Source organism: Anser anser, assembly GCF_964211835.1.
Source record: "Anser anser genome assembly, chromosome: Z".
Lineage (NCBI taxonomy): Eukaryota > Metazoa > Chordata > Aves > Anseriformes > Anatidae > Anser > Anser anser.
In genome coordinates this window covers 51,433,276-51,449,249 of record NC_139723.1, presented here as the reverse complement: position 1 = coordinate 51,449,249, position 15,974 = coordinate 51,433,276, and the positions used below count along the sequence as shown (strand labels likewise).

The 15,974-nt window shown below is 41.0% G+C and overlaps 1 protein-coding gene across 1 annotated transcript in view; it reads left to right on the top strand.

The window, feature by feature from the left end:
• The window catches only part of LOC310889524 (ADAMTS-like protein 1), a 204,627-nt gene extending 189,133 nt beyond the window's left edge, over window positions 1–15,494 (top strand). Inside the window, exons 24-29 of the mRNA XM_083817104.1 lie at window positions 268–468; window positions 2,545–2,725; window positions 7,146–7,353; window positions 10,359–10,468; window positions 11,526–11,746; window positions 12,781–15,494. Coding sequence (XP_083673230.1) covers window positions 268–468; window positions 2,545–2,725; window positions 7,146–7,353; window positions 10,359–10,468; window positions 11,526–11,746; window positions 12,781–12,887 — 1,028 coding nt within the window. The 3' untranslated portion in view covers window positions 12,888–15,494. The remainder of the gene's footprint in view (window positions 1–267; window positions 469–2,544; window positions 2,726–7,145; window positions 7,354–10,358; window positions 10,469–11,525; window positions 11,747–12,780) is intronic.
• Window positions 15,495–15,974: the final 480 nt, after the last annotated feature.

Below are 15,974 nucleotides of genomic sequence, written 5' to 3'. Positions count from 1 at the left end.
GCCTGATATAAATATTTCTGAACTGATCTGAGATTTTCATATGGCTGATTAACTGGCTTTTTAGAGGTGTTGTTTTTTTGTTTTGTTTTTTCTTTCAGCTGATGAGAAGGTACTCACTACTACAATGTTTGTATTTATCATTATGAGAAAATTAGGAAAAAAATGAATGGAAGTGATTTTTTCCTTTAATTTTTGCCCACTTCAGGGCATGTAATTTTACAACAAGTTCAATACTCAGCAGGTTTATTTCATGTCCTTATTTTTTAGGTTGTGCTGTGGATGGCCATCCAACCCCAAACATCACCTGGCTTTACTCCGGCAAGCCTCTCGGTCTGAGGCATCACCTCCTGGCAGCAGGACGAGTTCTTCAGATATTCAACATTAGTGATGCTCCTGAAGGTGAATTCAGCTGTCTTGCTCAGAATGAGGCTGGCTCACTGATACAAAATACTTCCCTGACAATTCAAGGTAACTCTCTGGTTTCAGTCCTTCTCCCCCATGAAGCTTCTTGGCATTGACTTCCATGCGTTGCCTTTCTTATCCTGTATTTCTTGTCTCTTAATCCAGGGCTATGAAGCACAGCAGGAAGTAGGTGTTTTGATGTTTTACCTCCATAGATATAGATTTGCAGGCCTAGCAAATAACTTGCAATGTCTTAGGTTTCACTCGCAGTGTCACTTTCCCAAAATGACATCTGATATTTCTGGCCTGCTGAGCATGTAGCACACCTTGATAATTCAAGCTATACTTATAGCTGCTGTGTCAACTAGAAATTTGAGACAGGGGTGCCACAGATAAAATCTTTAAAATTAGAAAACCCACTATTAATCTTCTCAAGTCAGTGTTACACAGTCTCTACTTACTTGAAAACCCTTTGCTTGTAAAACTGCTGTCACTGTTATTTTTACCCTAGAAATAAACTGAAGGTGACAAAGTCACTGAACAGAGCAGTGTGGATGGGTTGGACCAGAATATGCAGCTTTCATTTCCACAGTTGTCAGGGGCGGAGAGGAAAATAATTTAACTTTTCCTTAATTTTTGCAACAAAATTTAAAATGTGTTGTGACCCCTTCATTCACCTTCAGGATGGATGATCTCTGTAATCTACATGGTGAGAAATGTCCTTCACCAAATCATACCCCTTCACAATTATAAATGGTTAAGAATGAGTATGTACTCTGTGTTTTTGAATGCATAGCTCCGAATTTGAAAGTGTACCTTTAAGATGTTAAAACAGATTATAAGCCCATTCTTTCCTTTCATTCTCCTACTTTGGGGTGATCCAAACTTTTCAATGAGAGGGTCTAATGGCTTTCCAGAAGATTCAGAAAGTCCTTCATGTGACAAGTGAAAACAGGATGGGTCTTTTTAATGCTTGGCAATACGCTGAGCATGTGTCTTCAGTTCTATCTCAGTCTCAAAGCTCTCACAAAAGTGAAAGGCAAGGCCAAATTGTGTCTTCCTTGCAGAAGCCATGGTTTCCAACCACTATGTTGTTCTTTGAGTTTAAAATTTGGTTTAAAATATGTTTTAAGAGTAGATTTGCAAAGAAGAATATGAAATATTTACTGACCTCTGTAATTGCATCCACTGAATTGCATTGCAATAAATGTTCATGGTATGAAATCACTTGACAAAATCAACTGGAGTGAACGAACCAGGGGACTTCTTGGGAGTTAGTCAGACTACACTACTTTGATATTTATCAAAGGTCTAGAACTCTGATCAAGCTTTATGAACTATCTAGGGACCTTAAAAAGTGAATTGGTAGCCTTCTGAAAAGTGAATAAAGGATGTATTGCCAGAAGGATTAACACCTTTTTCGGGAACCGACACAAAAAAAATAAATAAATAATAAAAATAAAAATAAAAATAAAAATAAAATAAAAATAAAAATAAAAATAAAATAATCTGACTGAATATAATAGGAAGAAATCACTGGGAACTAAAAATATCATTTAATGAAAAAAAATCTGAAGAGCTTAATATCCTATGAAATCATTCTTATATTACTTTTAAGGATGCTCCATACTTCGTCACTGTAAAATTCCCTTTTTTGTATTTTTTCACAAGTGTTTGAGAAGGTAGTTATTTTCACACACATACTACTTGCTTATCTTTTAAATTAGAGATATGTGTACCACACATACCAGCTGTGAGGCTTTCTGCAATGTCATGTTTAGCTGCATACCAGGAGCTTACATGCTCGCCATAGTACTTGCTGGTCTCATTCTCCCAATGGCCTTCTGAAGTTTCTGACTAATTTACAGACAGCTAACATACAAATAGGCTCAATGAATTACCCAGCTAAGTTTGTATAAATGCAGGGATTTGTGATGCCCCACATACCTGTCATTTGGCATCACTGAACTGTGCTACAGCATCATTCAATTTCCATGTCTGATGCTTCTGAGCACAATTAAAAAAAAAAGGGGGGGGGGGGGAAGGAGGGACATTGTTACAAAAAAGAATTAGTCTCTTTTCTAAGGATCTCCCGCTGACAGTTTTTAAATGTTAATGTGTCTCTCCCATGCTTTTTGGCAGAATACCAGTGGTCAGTGGACAAGCTGATGGCTTGTTCTGCTTCCTGTGGCCACAAAGGGGTGCAGCTGCCCCAGCTCAGGTGCTTACTGGATGGGACTGAAGTCAACATATCCCACTGCAAAGAGAAGCCTGAGCCAGCCCTGCAGCCCATCGCATGCAACAGGAGAGACTGCCCTTCACGGTTTGTCCTTACCATGTTACTACGTCATATATGCTTTTAAAGTGTACTTGAAAAGTTTTTGGTGCTGGAGTGCATGTCATTGTAGCCTTGCCACTGCCTGTCTGGGGAAAAGTCATGGCTAAAAGGGAATTTATGAGTGCCTAACTTTGACAGTTGGGAATTAGTAGTAAGATTTGTGGAAAATGTTGACAGTAAATGGTACAGACAGTGTTTACTCCTTCAGTAGTTATGTTAGAAATGGATTGAAAAGTTACTTCTTACTCTTTATTAGCAAAGGTCACAGCTTCTTGGTACTTTTGAATTCTTCCCTGACAGTGGGAATAGTCAGCATTTTTACAATGAGGTAGAAAACTGAATTTTCATTTCCATTTCAAGCCTCACCAGTTCTTTAAACTCGTAAACCTCACTGGGGGCTGACGTTACATGGGGAGGGGGAGCACAGTGCTGTACTCCATGAAAGGAAAGATTTCACCCTAAATGGGGCCTTCAGACAGTACTTACTGTATGTTGAAACTGTAAAGTAAAAGAACTCAATGTACTTGTCTTCCTACCTCCGATTAAGTACTAGCAGATTTTCAGACCCTTCAAGACCAGATCCTCGTTAGAGAAAAAACATTGACCTAGTATCTTTGTGGTTTATTAGCATAAATTCAGTACTCTCCACATACAATAGCAATGACTGGAAAGTGAGCAGAAGAAAGGAAGCCCCAGAAGTAATAATCTGGACCCTTGGAAACAAAGCTGTCCCAGTAACTGACTAGTTAGAAAAGATGCCTGCCCTAGAGCTTACATCAACTCACTCTGAAAAGACATCATGTCTTAGGGCCAGCACTGTACAGTTTTTCTCTGAGTTTTGTTTGTGATTAACAATATGGTGGCTGATTTTTAAAAGATTAATAATAATAATAATAATATGTAAATCAAAGTTACAGAGAGGTCTAAGCTGCAAATTTCAAATCTGAACCCAGAGCCAAAGCTTCCCGGAAGATCAGTGCTTTTGAATATCAGCTTTCAGCATTGTTTCATAATTGATCAAAATACAGCACAAGAAATACGGTACATCAAGGCTGAAAAGTGTCTTCCAGACATTTACTGGTACTTGTCATTTTGGATGATGGAGAAACATCTTGAATGACAGGAAAACTTGTCCAATAAGCCTATCTTTTCTGCCTAAGAAGTCTACCTTTTCTGCTTTTCCCTTTATGACTCATTAATAATGCCCATCAAGGCCAAGTAGAATCACAGGCTTCCATGGGCTGGCTGAGCTCAGGCCAGGCTGCTCAGGGCTTCACCTAGGCAGGGCACAAAACTTGAGGGAAACTCTCAGTATGCCCAGGGGTGCAGCTGCCATCAGGGGGAGCTTGATAGAAGTGAGCCAACAAGAACATGAACAGGGACAAATGCTGAGCCCCATAAGACCCTGTTTGTTAACAGCCTTCAGGCAGAGTAAAAACAATTCATCACCACCCTATGAGCCTCATCGTCAAACCCATTTTTCACGCAAGCCATGTCAACCCATCCAGAATGCAGCTTGGATATTAGACTATTGATGGAGACAAGTAAATGGTTTCCATGGCCCTCACCTTGTCGTCAGATCTGGTCATTTTATCACAGAATTCAATCAGGTATGTCAGACATGACTTACCTTTGATCAGTCTGGGCTGACTGTTCACAGTCATCTTCTCCTTTTGCGCAGAAACACGAACCACAAGGACTAGCTTCTGGATTTTCCCAGGCACCCCAGTAAGGCTGACCAGTTCCCTATACGTCATCCCTACATCCTTTTTTGAAGATGGTGGCAATGCTTCTCTTTCTCCAATTGTCAGGGGCCTCCCCGGTATCCATAACCTTTCAACAATGATAGCAAGCAGCCTTGAAGGGACATAGGCAAGCTCTCTCAGCATCCTCACACATAGCCCATCTCATCTCATACACTTGTATGGGCTGAGTTTTCTTGGGCAATTCCAGCCTGTGTTGGTTGTAAATTTGGTGCCTATCCTGTACACAACTCTGTACACACAGGAGTTTCATCACCCAAGAACTTCAGGGTCATATGTTTTTTGTATTCCACATGGCATCATAAAACTTGATTCCAACAGCAAAACAGACAAAGAAGCTAGACTTAGCAGCTACTTTGCAGTAGGTTTTGTTTCTTTGTTTGTTATCTGAGTTCCTGTGTTGCTTGAATGCCAAAACAGGCAGAAATGCAGCTGCAGATGTAAAGCTGAATTCCCTTCACAGAGTGGAAATGTCTTTTGTAAAATTAGCACATCCCATTGGACTTTGTGGGCATGAAGGGGGTCAGACAGAGGTCTGCCTCCTTTTACAGACTGTCTCAGTTTAATTGCCCCTGTGATCCTTTGCTTTCTGTTACTGATAAACACAGTGGAGTCATGACAGCTTGAAAGACTTCTGACTACACTAAGGTCTTTCCCTTGTTCTGCTGCTTTCTCCCTGCAGAACACACTTTCCTCCTTTGCCACCCATTGGTCTAAAAAAGAATACATCCCAGTGTCTATCCAGAGAGTCAGATTAGCGTTATACTCTCTCCATGTTAAAAATGCCCCCGTTCTCAAATCCAGTGGCTCCTTAGCTAAGATGTGTGTAAGTGCTTTTCTGTATTTTTCTGGATTTTTTATTCCCTCCACTCCCTTATGTCCATTGTGGACATGGTGTTCTTGAGTAAGCAAACACAAGGTGGTCAGGATCTCAAGAGAAATTTAGTACAACTTCCCTCATTCAACACAGTGATTTGGGACTGGCACTTATATTAAAAGAGTCTAATCTGATGCAAGGAAAGGTGCTAAGCAACCTGATGAGAACTAACCAGCCAGATTTACCACTATGGTTGTGTCTTGGGTATATGGCAAGGTCCTGTTTAATTACCTTTTTTTAATATATTCTTACCCATTTTTGCAGGCAACTATTTTCTGAGTTGCCAGCTGAGTCATAAGAAGGAAACCAAAAGAGATTTGATGAAATATGAAACGTGCTCATTAACAGCAGTTTGCCTACGGTGATGGCCGTAAATTCCATGGGAATGGTTTATGTCTTTTTATCTCTTTCCTGAACAGTACCGCCACCCACACTCCTCTCTCAGGTCCTGAGAAACTGTTGAGATGTATGCTTGGAAATAAAAGTTGATTGAAATGCAGGGCAGAGCTTTATGAGGGAGGGATGGGAAAAACTTCAGTTTCAACCTCACCGAACTGCAAGAAAATAAAAAAAAAAAGTAGTTGTGTGTTTGTTTTCTTTGTCAGGAGTGTGTCTGTTCACATACTTGTTTCTATGACCTCAGGAATTAATCACCTGCAGAAACTGAGGAGCAGTAACGGATGCCTCTCCATGGGGCTCGAGAACACCTATTGCCTATTTTGCAAAGTAACCAGAAACACTGCCATTGAGGGATGAGATAGGCACTATTTTCCCCCCAATATCACACAGCTCCTGCTGTGTATCCTGAAACTTAATGAAGCAAACTGCTGACAACCATAAATCTCTTCAGGAAACTAATAATCAGTTGTGTCCTTCCTGTTCCTACCAGTATCTTCTTCCCAAATCCAACTGTATGAGTGTTTCACCTAATCAGCCTTAAATAGGCAAGATGTACTGTCCATCTTGGTAAGAGTTTGGACCTGGACAATTATTTTTTGTTGTTACAGGTCTTTTATTAGTTATACTGGATGTTTTAAACCCCAGCACATACAGGATTAGACCCTCAGCAGTTAAATGCACAGTCCAAGCTCAAGAGGAAAGAAAAAATATGTTCTTTGTCCCTGTGCTGTCCATTTACAAGCTCCATCCCTGAGCAACCATCAGGCTTTACTATATTACCCCAGCTGTCAGGGAGGTAACAGAGCAGGCAGGGCCTGACACGCACCAGCAGATTCTTGGTTCCTCTGTCAGCAGCAAGTTCGAAGTGCCCTGAGAGCTATGCTATCAGCTTTATGAGGACAGATTTCTCTGCTGAGGAGTGAAAATTGGCTGCAGCCTGTGGCTGTAACCTGTGATCAAGCCCTGTGACCCACTGCTGGGGCTGTTATTGTTGCCTGTGATTAAGGCTCCTGTGGCATAGTGGTGTGAGAGCAGCCATGTCCAACCCCTGTGAGTGGGCTAGCAATATTTACTAGGCTTTTAAAAACAACCTTAAGGGCAAAACTAATATGAATTCTGGGCCCAAAGAACTGTCAGAGAGATACTTAAATAAAAAATATAATCTTTTCCCGGCTTCCATCCTATGAGCAGTTTTCAGTGACTACTATAGGAGGCTGAGGCACTCAGCACTTTCCAGGGTCGTGGCCCAAATGAACCAAGCCATTCTTTGGGCCAACACGTAAACTCTGGTTGGCACTGATGATACCGCAGGCAGCACGCTCACAGCACGTATGTGCTCCCTGACTTCCTTGCCTTTCTCTGACAGATGGATGGTAACATCATGGTCTCCATGCACACGGAGCTGCGGTGGAGGCATCCAGATGCGGCGAGTGACATGTCAGCGGCTGACAGCAAAAGGCAGCTCTGTCCCGATGTCGAACGAGGCTTGTGTCCAGGTGTCCAAGCGCCCCGTGGACACTCAGAACTGTAACAGGCAACCCTGTGTCGAGTGGGTGGCCTCCTCCTGGGGCCAGGTAAGAAGCATGCCAGCAGTCTGAAAACAGCCTCATAGTGTGGGCTGGGGAGAGCTGACAGAAGATGAGAGGCTATGGTCTGCAGGCTTTCGAGAAGGCTACTGATTTGCTCAGCTCTTTGAACTCCAGATTTGATGCACTGCATGCTTGGGTTTCTGTAGCTTCCTGCAGTCCCCAGAAGAACTGCTTGTGAACAGGACTTCCACTGCAGACCCCTCTTTTGTCCCCAGTAGAAATATCTGCAGATCTTCATTATAATGACAGGTTACAAGTCTGGGAAATAGCATTCTCTGCATCTACAATTGCCCTTACCACCCATGGAGTGTGTCTCAGTTTTGGCTGTCAGGAGCCAGGACTGATGGTCATGGTAGGTTTGGTGGGTTTTGTACAAGAACACAGTTTTAAAATGTTTCTGATGTTGCCTGAGAACCTCATAAAGTACGAGTCTTCTTGATTAGCTTCACAAAGAAATGCAGAATAGGAGGCTACAAGCATTTTCAGATTACTTCATGCTGTTTTTCAGATCTTCAAATTCTCTCCTTACAGCTTCGTACAATGATCAGATGTTAAAAAGTTTCTTTCCATAAATACCAAATGTTCCTAGTATTTGGAGTTAAATCCCCTTATCGTGGGAATCCAGAGAAGAGTTTGCTTTGTCTTTTTTTTTTTTTTTCCTGTGAGCTGAGATTTCCTGAAAAGATATTCGCCAATACACATTCAATTATAACCTAGGACCAGTCATTACTATCCTCCCTTTTCTCTCCACTCCAGCATGACTGAGCCATATGTGAAGGCTGATGAATCCACGACAGTCCAGACTTAGGGGTAGAAACTTGAAACTTTTAAGTCCAAAGATCTCCAGAGTGGTGACTCTCATGTAGGGGTATATCATACCAGGATGAACAAGAGAGTTAAAATTACGGAAAACAATTTTTCTAAAAGTTAAAGCAGATACTAATATTGCTTTAACATCACTTTGGTGGAATAAACATTTTGAAAGGAAAAAATAAAAGATAAGGAAGTGAGGCTTCTTACAATGCCAGGAGAGGTTAACAAAGTTACTAGAGTATTAACTACCAGTCTTGACATAGTCAGCTACTATGAAATACGTTGCATCCTTTTCTAATCAGTGTGTGGTAAGCCAGTTTAAAAACAATGACAAATGCTATCTCATTGTGTTAGAGGTTAACGTAACATAGTAGTTTGTTATTTATAACCACATGCATTCTGTATTTGCTTAGAGTATCATGCACAATACAGCATGCCTTATCAGTTTTCTTATGATGTTAGAAAAAAAATCTTCAGAGACTAGAACTTATTTTTGTTCACTAGTTGAAAACATCTTCATTAAACTCTTGTGTATTTTGGAAATTTCCCTCATGAAAGAGGAGTGAGTTATTGTATTACATTTATGAGTAAGCAAGGAAATATCTTTCTTTATGAAGGAAACAAACTGTCCAATTTTCAGTCCCTGTGGAATTCCAGGTAAGGACTGGATTATCCTTTCAAAAAAAAATTACCTCATTCTTGCTTTTAGATCATTATGGTTTATCCAGTTCCCCATGACATCATACTCAGACAAGATGATCAAAGAGATCTGAGTTCATTTGTTGCACCTGACCTCCGTGCATTATAATATAGTATTTCTCCTACTTAAAAAAATGATGTCCCACATGGGCCTATACAGCTCAGTCTCTAAGCCAGAAGACTATTTGCTATCTGATTACAGTTAGGAATGTACCACTGGCTCAGTGGCTCTGTGGCTCAATGACTGTCTGAGTAGTATCATGGGATACTCTGAAGAGGCCATCAGGTCCACATTGCCTAGGTGCAGTGACTAACTTTCCCAAAGAACAGAGAAAAACAGATGACTTACCCTCTCTGTGCCTCCAGAACTAATTCCTTTTCTTTCCCTTCCACCTCCCATTTAATATTAGTGGCATTTCGTGGGCTATTTGACCTGTGCTATGTATCACATAATGTTTTGAAAGCAGTCACTCAAGCTTGCTGCTGATGAGGACTGCCAGTCCTACAGGTAACGTAGAAGTGCTCCACACGCTCCAATGAATGACATTTCCACCCACCTTGCTCAACAAGGGGCTTGACTGAGAGCATGGGAAACAGCACAGTCATTTTCTTCTCTCTTCCAATTATCAGGGAGGGAAGAAACAGAAGCAGGAAGTGAGCATTATTTGATGAGTGCATGGTAGTGTGAAATGGAGCATCTAGTAGCAGTGGAGGAGGATATAAGTGTGGAAGAGAGAGCAGCCCTCTCCTGTCAAAACTTCCTCCCTCTTCACATTAACAAACCCCCAGTCCGTTCTGGAATATAATTTCCAGATACTTAGTAAACAATCTGCTTCCTAACATTTGATTTAATTCTAAAAGAACACAAACACATGCTACATACCAATATCTAATTGCAGTTTAATCAAAGAGAGGATTATAAGAGTTAAACAGCAAGTGTGCAGCTGAGACACTTGAATTGGTTAGGATAACTTCATTTTTGGACCAGACTTGCAGATCTGCTGTGTTTGTCATGCTTGCAGCTTTCATTTCTTGTTCTGCAATGCTTTCAAATTGTTGTTTGTAGTAGAATATGTCCTTGGTCCATTATGTTCCTGGTTATTAACAATTTTCCCATAAATTGTGATAGTTCAAGCTGCAAAATGCACAGTGAAATGAATGTATTGAGATTTCCTGTACGGATCATAGGATCTTGGCTAACGATGTGAGAGTATTTTATTTGCCCTAACAGATGTATTTAAGAGTGAACTATTGAAGAGCAGAGGGTAATAAATCTACAGAGCAGATACAGAAATACAGTTTTAATACTGCTGGACAAAAGATGAGTGCGTGCTCAGCCTCCAAAGTGTGCAGAGCTGCAGGAAGTGCTTGCAAGCTTCACAGTCACTGCATGGCAGTATGCACTTTATTTCACCAGCAGTCTTATAAAAGGGGAACATTGCCTTTTACCTCCATTAAGTGTTTCTCTGTGTTTACAGTGTAATGGGCCTTGCATTGGACCACGACTGGCTGTACAACACAGACAGATACTTTGCCAGACCAAAGATGGGACTTCTGTGTCATCTGATCAATGCAGTGCCTTACCAAGGTAGGAGAGGAGTCTCTTACAACTGAAACCACTGTCTTTTGCATAGATTTTGAATGCACTAGTGATTTAACTGACATTTTTCGTGTTTTCTATAGGTAACAAAAAGGTCATGGTACAACCTGTTTAATTATGTGGCATAAATCTCAGCAGGCTTAAGCCCAGACTTCAGTATTGATTCATTTGAGAGGAAAAAAAAAAAAAAAAAAAGAGAGAGCTATCTAACAACTGAATAGTCTTCTAGGCATGCCAAATCCTGACTGAAAGGCCATGCTATCTCTTCCTAGACCAAGGGCACATTTGTTACCTCGGTTCTGCTGGTAATGAAAGAACTCCCAAAGCTGCCATTCTCCTTATCTCTCAATTAGACATAAATGCTCATTGGATAGAACGGACTCCACAGCTTTTTTTTTCCTACAGATAAGCTCCACTATTGACATTATAAAAACATATTTATTTTCCATAACATTTAGCCATGTAAATCAAGCCTAACTATGGCTGAAAACTATTAGAGGCTCTTTGGCACCACAACATGTATTCTAATTGTCCTTGTGATGAAAAGAAGAGAACCAAGTGTTCTTCTATAATCTTCTTCCCTTCTGAGACAGGGTTAAAGGGAAAAGGAGGGTTTCTAAGAACTGTTTTTGTTTCCCACTGGTTACAGACATCAGCAAGTAACAAACCTCTGAGTTTTACTGGCTGCCACTTCTTTCATTACATCTTTTCAGTGGAGCTCTGGTTTGGCATTTAATGGCAAGTGGTATTTAGACCAAACCCTCAAATAGTTCAAATGGTCATTTAACTCCAGTTGTGCTATACCAGCTGGCAACCAGCTGAGGGTCTGGTCCCTGAGTGTAGTTACAAGATTGCCTTTCAGTGCACGAGGCTTACCTGTGCTTGCCCCAAGCGAAGACTTGTTCCAAACCGTGCTCTGAACAAATTGTATTTGGAACATGCAAGGCTTGCAGTCCCCAGAGCGTGCGTGCTGCCCAGAGTGGCACTCACTTGCTTCTCGTGCAGCACAGTGAGTGACAGGGCCCCTTTTCCCTTCTGTTCGTAGGCCTTTGAGCACTCAGAACTGCTGGACTGACATCTGTGGCGTGCACTGGAGGGTCAGCCTGTGGACCGTGTGTACAGCTACCTGCGGAAACTACGGCTTCCAGTCCCGGCGCGTGGACTGCGTGCACATTCGCACCAACAAGCCTGTGCTGGAGCACTACTGCTCCTGGAGACCACGGCCGGCCAACTGGCAGCGCTGCAACATCACGCCCTGTGAGAACAGTACGTTCCTGAGCAGAGGGGAGGAGTGGGATGGAGGAGGTAGGAGGAGGCCTTTGGGTCCTCCATATGGAGCCATCTCTCAGAACTGTGGTGCTGGGCATCACAGCTGGGCTTCCTGGGGATCCTCCAGCCTGAACCGATGCAAAATGCAGTGTCCAAAGCTCAGCTTCCCAGCATGGGGGACAAGGTGCCCATTGCAGTTTGCTGGCAGTGGTGTCCAGTGGGGTTGACTTGGGTTGTATCCCCTTGCTAACCATGTAAAATGGCCCAAATGTCCATTAGTGGTAAAGACATGAAGAAAAACACAGATGTTATTGCAGTGAGCTGTATAACTGCCCTGTGATGATCCCTTTTTCCAGCCTTAATATGGAAAGTGGGACTCCATCAGATCAAAAAAATGCACACAAGGTCTGGCTGAGATACTGGACAGTTTTCCAACCTGCAACTCAAAAGCAGGAGGCTGCAGGCCTCAAAACCTGTCCGAATCATACTAGGGACCAAAGTCCTAGGGAACTTGAAATGTAGGTTAAAGTATCTAAACATCTCCACCCTGGGCTGTGTTCTTTGGCACACGTGAAAAGCACAACACAACATCTGGTCAGCTGTGGAGGCACTCCCACACACTCTTTTGAAATGCATGAGATTGGACAAAGTACCTTTGAGCTACTCTGTTAAAGAAGTTTCCAGTTTAATTTACTACTTCATCTTCGGTGTAACAGCTGTTAGGAAACTCTAGAGCTTCCCTAGAATGCCAGTAGATGACACAGGAGTGCTGGAGAAGCTTCAAAAGCTCTCCCAAAAGCTCTCCTCATGCTCTGAAAGCAGTGGCTGCCCACCGTGTTCTCCTTTGAGCCTTTGGCTGCGTGAAGTCCCCACTCAGCATCTGCAGCAAGTCAAGGTCATGCTCACTGTGAGGCCTCCCAGTACAAAGCTGTTTTGGTTCCCTCTTGGCCACACTATGAAATGTTCTCAGTTAAAAAGTCCTTCTTTCATAGCCTCACCACCATTTCTCCTTTTCGTTTCTCCTTTGGCAGTGGAGTGCAGAGACACTACAAGGTACTGCGAGAAAGTGAAGCAACTCAAACTTTGCCAGCTCACCCAGTTCAAATCACGCTGCTGTGGGACTTGTGGAAAAGCTTGAAGACAAATGCAATGAAAATGGAGGAACAAGGGGATCACAGCCTTTGCTTCACCGAGGCAAGGACTTTTACAGAAAATATAAATGGAATGGATTTTTTTTTCATTTTATTTATTTATTTCCCTTTAAAAGAAAAAAGGAAAAAAAAAAGGAAAATGAAAACCTTTTACCAAATTGTTGTTGTAAAGGGACCTGACAAGTTTTCCCTCCTATAAATCTGGGAGACAGAATGCAGCAAAATAATCATAAGGTTAGAAAACAAAAAGTCAAAGAATCCCATGTCACCAGCAAAGGGCCTGAGAGGAGTGGGGCTGCCCCAAAATGTATGTACACACTTGGGTATACTCCAATGGATAGATGGGAAAGCGGATCAAAACATAAACCTAGCATCACATTGAACCACCACAACATGAATCAAAGAATCAAACAGCTTGACAGATCATAGGGTTTGCAGAAAACAAAACAAAACAAAGCAAAAAAAATACAAAAGAATACAAAAAAAAAAAAAAAACAGAAAAAATACTAAACTAAACATTCATCTGTGAAGTATACAGACCATTTATCTTAGACTAGTTTGGGAATATAAGCATATGATTTTGCTTTATAAACCTATTATTAGAACCAAGATTGGATTCCTTTTTTCCTTTCTATACCCCTCTCTCCTTCTCCTCCCAGGCCTTCAAATGATCTCAGTGGGAGATAGCTGTCGATCTTTGAGGATCCGGAGTCATGTCTGAGAAAGTTGAACAATGTTGTGTAATGTGAGTGAGTCTAGAAGACATCTGAAAATGTTCCCAGGGTGTATTTGTGAGGGAGGATTGGCACTGGGAGTGTTGCCTTCAGCACAGAGATGAGGTGGTGATGTTAGCTATTATCTAGGAGAAGGAAAGAAAGTATGATCTGCTACTAACAGACTGTAACACAAACCTGCAAATGCTGTCCTGTGCATAACACAGGCAGGAAAAATATCATTTGTGGTAACAAGAGCTGCTTCGAGTACTACGTCCTACTAACACTTCATAGGAATAGATAGGAGTACTAGTTCCCAGAGTTCAGGTTCTTTCAGAGCTGAGGTTTGGGTAAGAAATTTGAGGAAGTGGGTTTTCCTTTCCTGCTAACATGAATATTTTCTCTTCTGACAGCCAAGCCTTTCAGTCAAGTAGTAGAAAAAATTTCTGATATCTTTGGCTTTGTTCCTACTCGGTAGAAACAGAATAGATTCAGCATCAGTCCCAGAGGACTAATGTCAATAAATTTTAATAAATTTGCTCCTCTCTGGCTGCCTCCCACAACAAAATGGGTGCTACAAAGCAGAATATTTTTTAAGCCTAAGTATAACACCCTAAAAATATGATCTAAAAAGTGAGCCTCAGACATCATACATTATGTGTCGTCTGTGAGTCTTTCTCCCTAGCCAATTGCAGTGACTATTCATGCATTGAAGTGCTTCATCCTTTTTGTTCCTGGGCAATTCCTGCTCTGCTCTGAATAGGGCTTTAAAATTAGAAGGGATTTGCAAAGTAGGAGGTTTGAGCATTATAAAAATTTAAAGGAGAGCTGTCTGGATCTGAGGCTTTGACTTGAGACCATCTCTAAATCAAAGGTTTGGCTGTGCTTCACCCCCAGTGGGGCTCAGGCCTTGTGGTACATTAATGAAAGGCTGTTCAAGTACTGCTGTGTTACAGCTTCCATAACGTGGATTTTTCAGCAAAACCAGGAATCTAATTCTGAGGTCAGTGTCAGATTCATGGCATTAAACTGTCTTCAGTTTGGTTGCTTCAAAACACATTTGGCAGTGGATGCTCTCACTACAAATGGGTCTTCAAGAAATAGTGTTGCTAAGCTTCCGTGTAACTTTTTATTTAAAAAAAGAAGAATGTCTTTCTATGTATGTAAATGTATATCTTTTGTGTATATTTATTAGGATTTCTTGTATAAAAAGTGCAATATTAATAATTGTACATTATTTTGTCCAGATAAAACTATTTGTGTTTTTTTTTTAAATCTCCCCAGAATTTTGTTCCTCTAAAATCAATGGTAATACTGTATTTTTCACTTGCATTTAATTGAGGATCTGCTTCACTGTGCACAGAGTGCTTTATAAAATATGACATGAGGGAGGGGTGGCATTTTTAACTTGTGAAATGATAGTTATGCATGGAATGAAGGACAATTCCTTAATAATAATAATAATAACAATAATAACAATAATAATAATGTGGTGGATATTTCTAGTACAGTAGTTAACAAAAAGCACGGGGAAGTATTTACATTTGTTTGATAGCTAAGTATATTCAGATGATCACGTGTTGAATGGTAGCTGTGTAACCGTGCTGAGGATAAACAAAAAGGATCAGATCTGGAGGAGCCACTGTGTCATCTCTGCACAGTGTGAATCTAATTTCACATGTTTGTTCTGTGAATTGTGACTTGGCAGCATCTCAGTAAGATTTCTGAATATTTTACAAAAGAACACTTTCCTTTTCTAAAAAGAAAACAAACATGCAAACTTGTATTTATATATATTTTTTGTACAGGTAATGCAGGATACTTACTTAACTACTGCTGTCTGATGTGTTGTTTATTAATCTTAAAAAAAAGCCAATCAAAGTAGCAAAGCTTTTGGAGTACTCTGTCCTTATTCTGTATTACCATAGCAGCAAACAGCTGTTACATGAAATACACATGATCCACCAGCATCCTCTTTCCCCAAGACAGAATCTACCCTGTCTTAATTTCTTTTTAAAAGTCTCCAGTCATTCAGATTTTGCGCCTTGTCTTGGAGATCTGTTTGAACTCTTCAATCGCCTTTCTTTGTTCTTTTTAGCCTCTGTTGTTCTTCTAGAGGTATAAGGCCACTGCTGGTCCTAAGCTCATGGAAAGTATATAGCCTCATAAAAGTATATTCCTTTTTTCTACACAGAAACTCTCAAAAACATAACTCTCCTCAGCAACCCCTGGAGTGAAGCAATGCATACTACCCCTATTATTCAGTCTTTTCTTATATGTCCCCACTACTTTCATTAACAGAACTTGCAACTCCTTGAAGCATCAAGTGTATAGTTAGAAGGAATCCTAGTCATGAGCAGA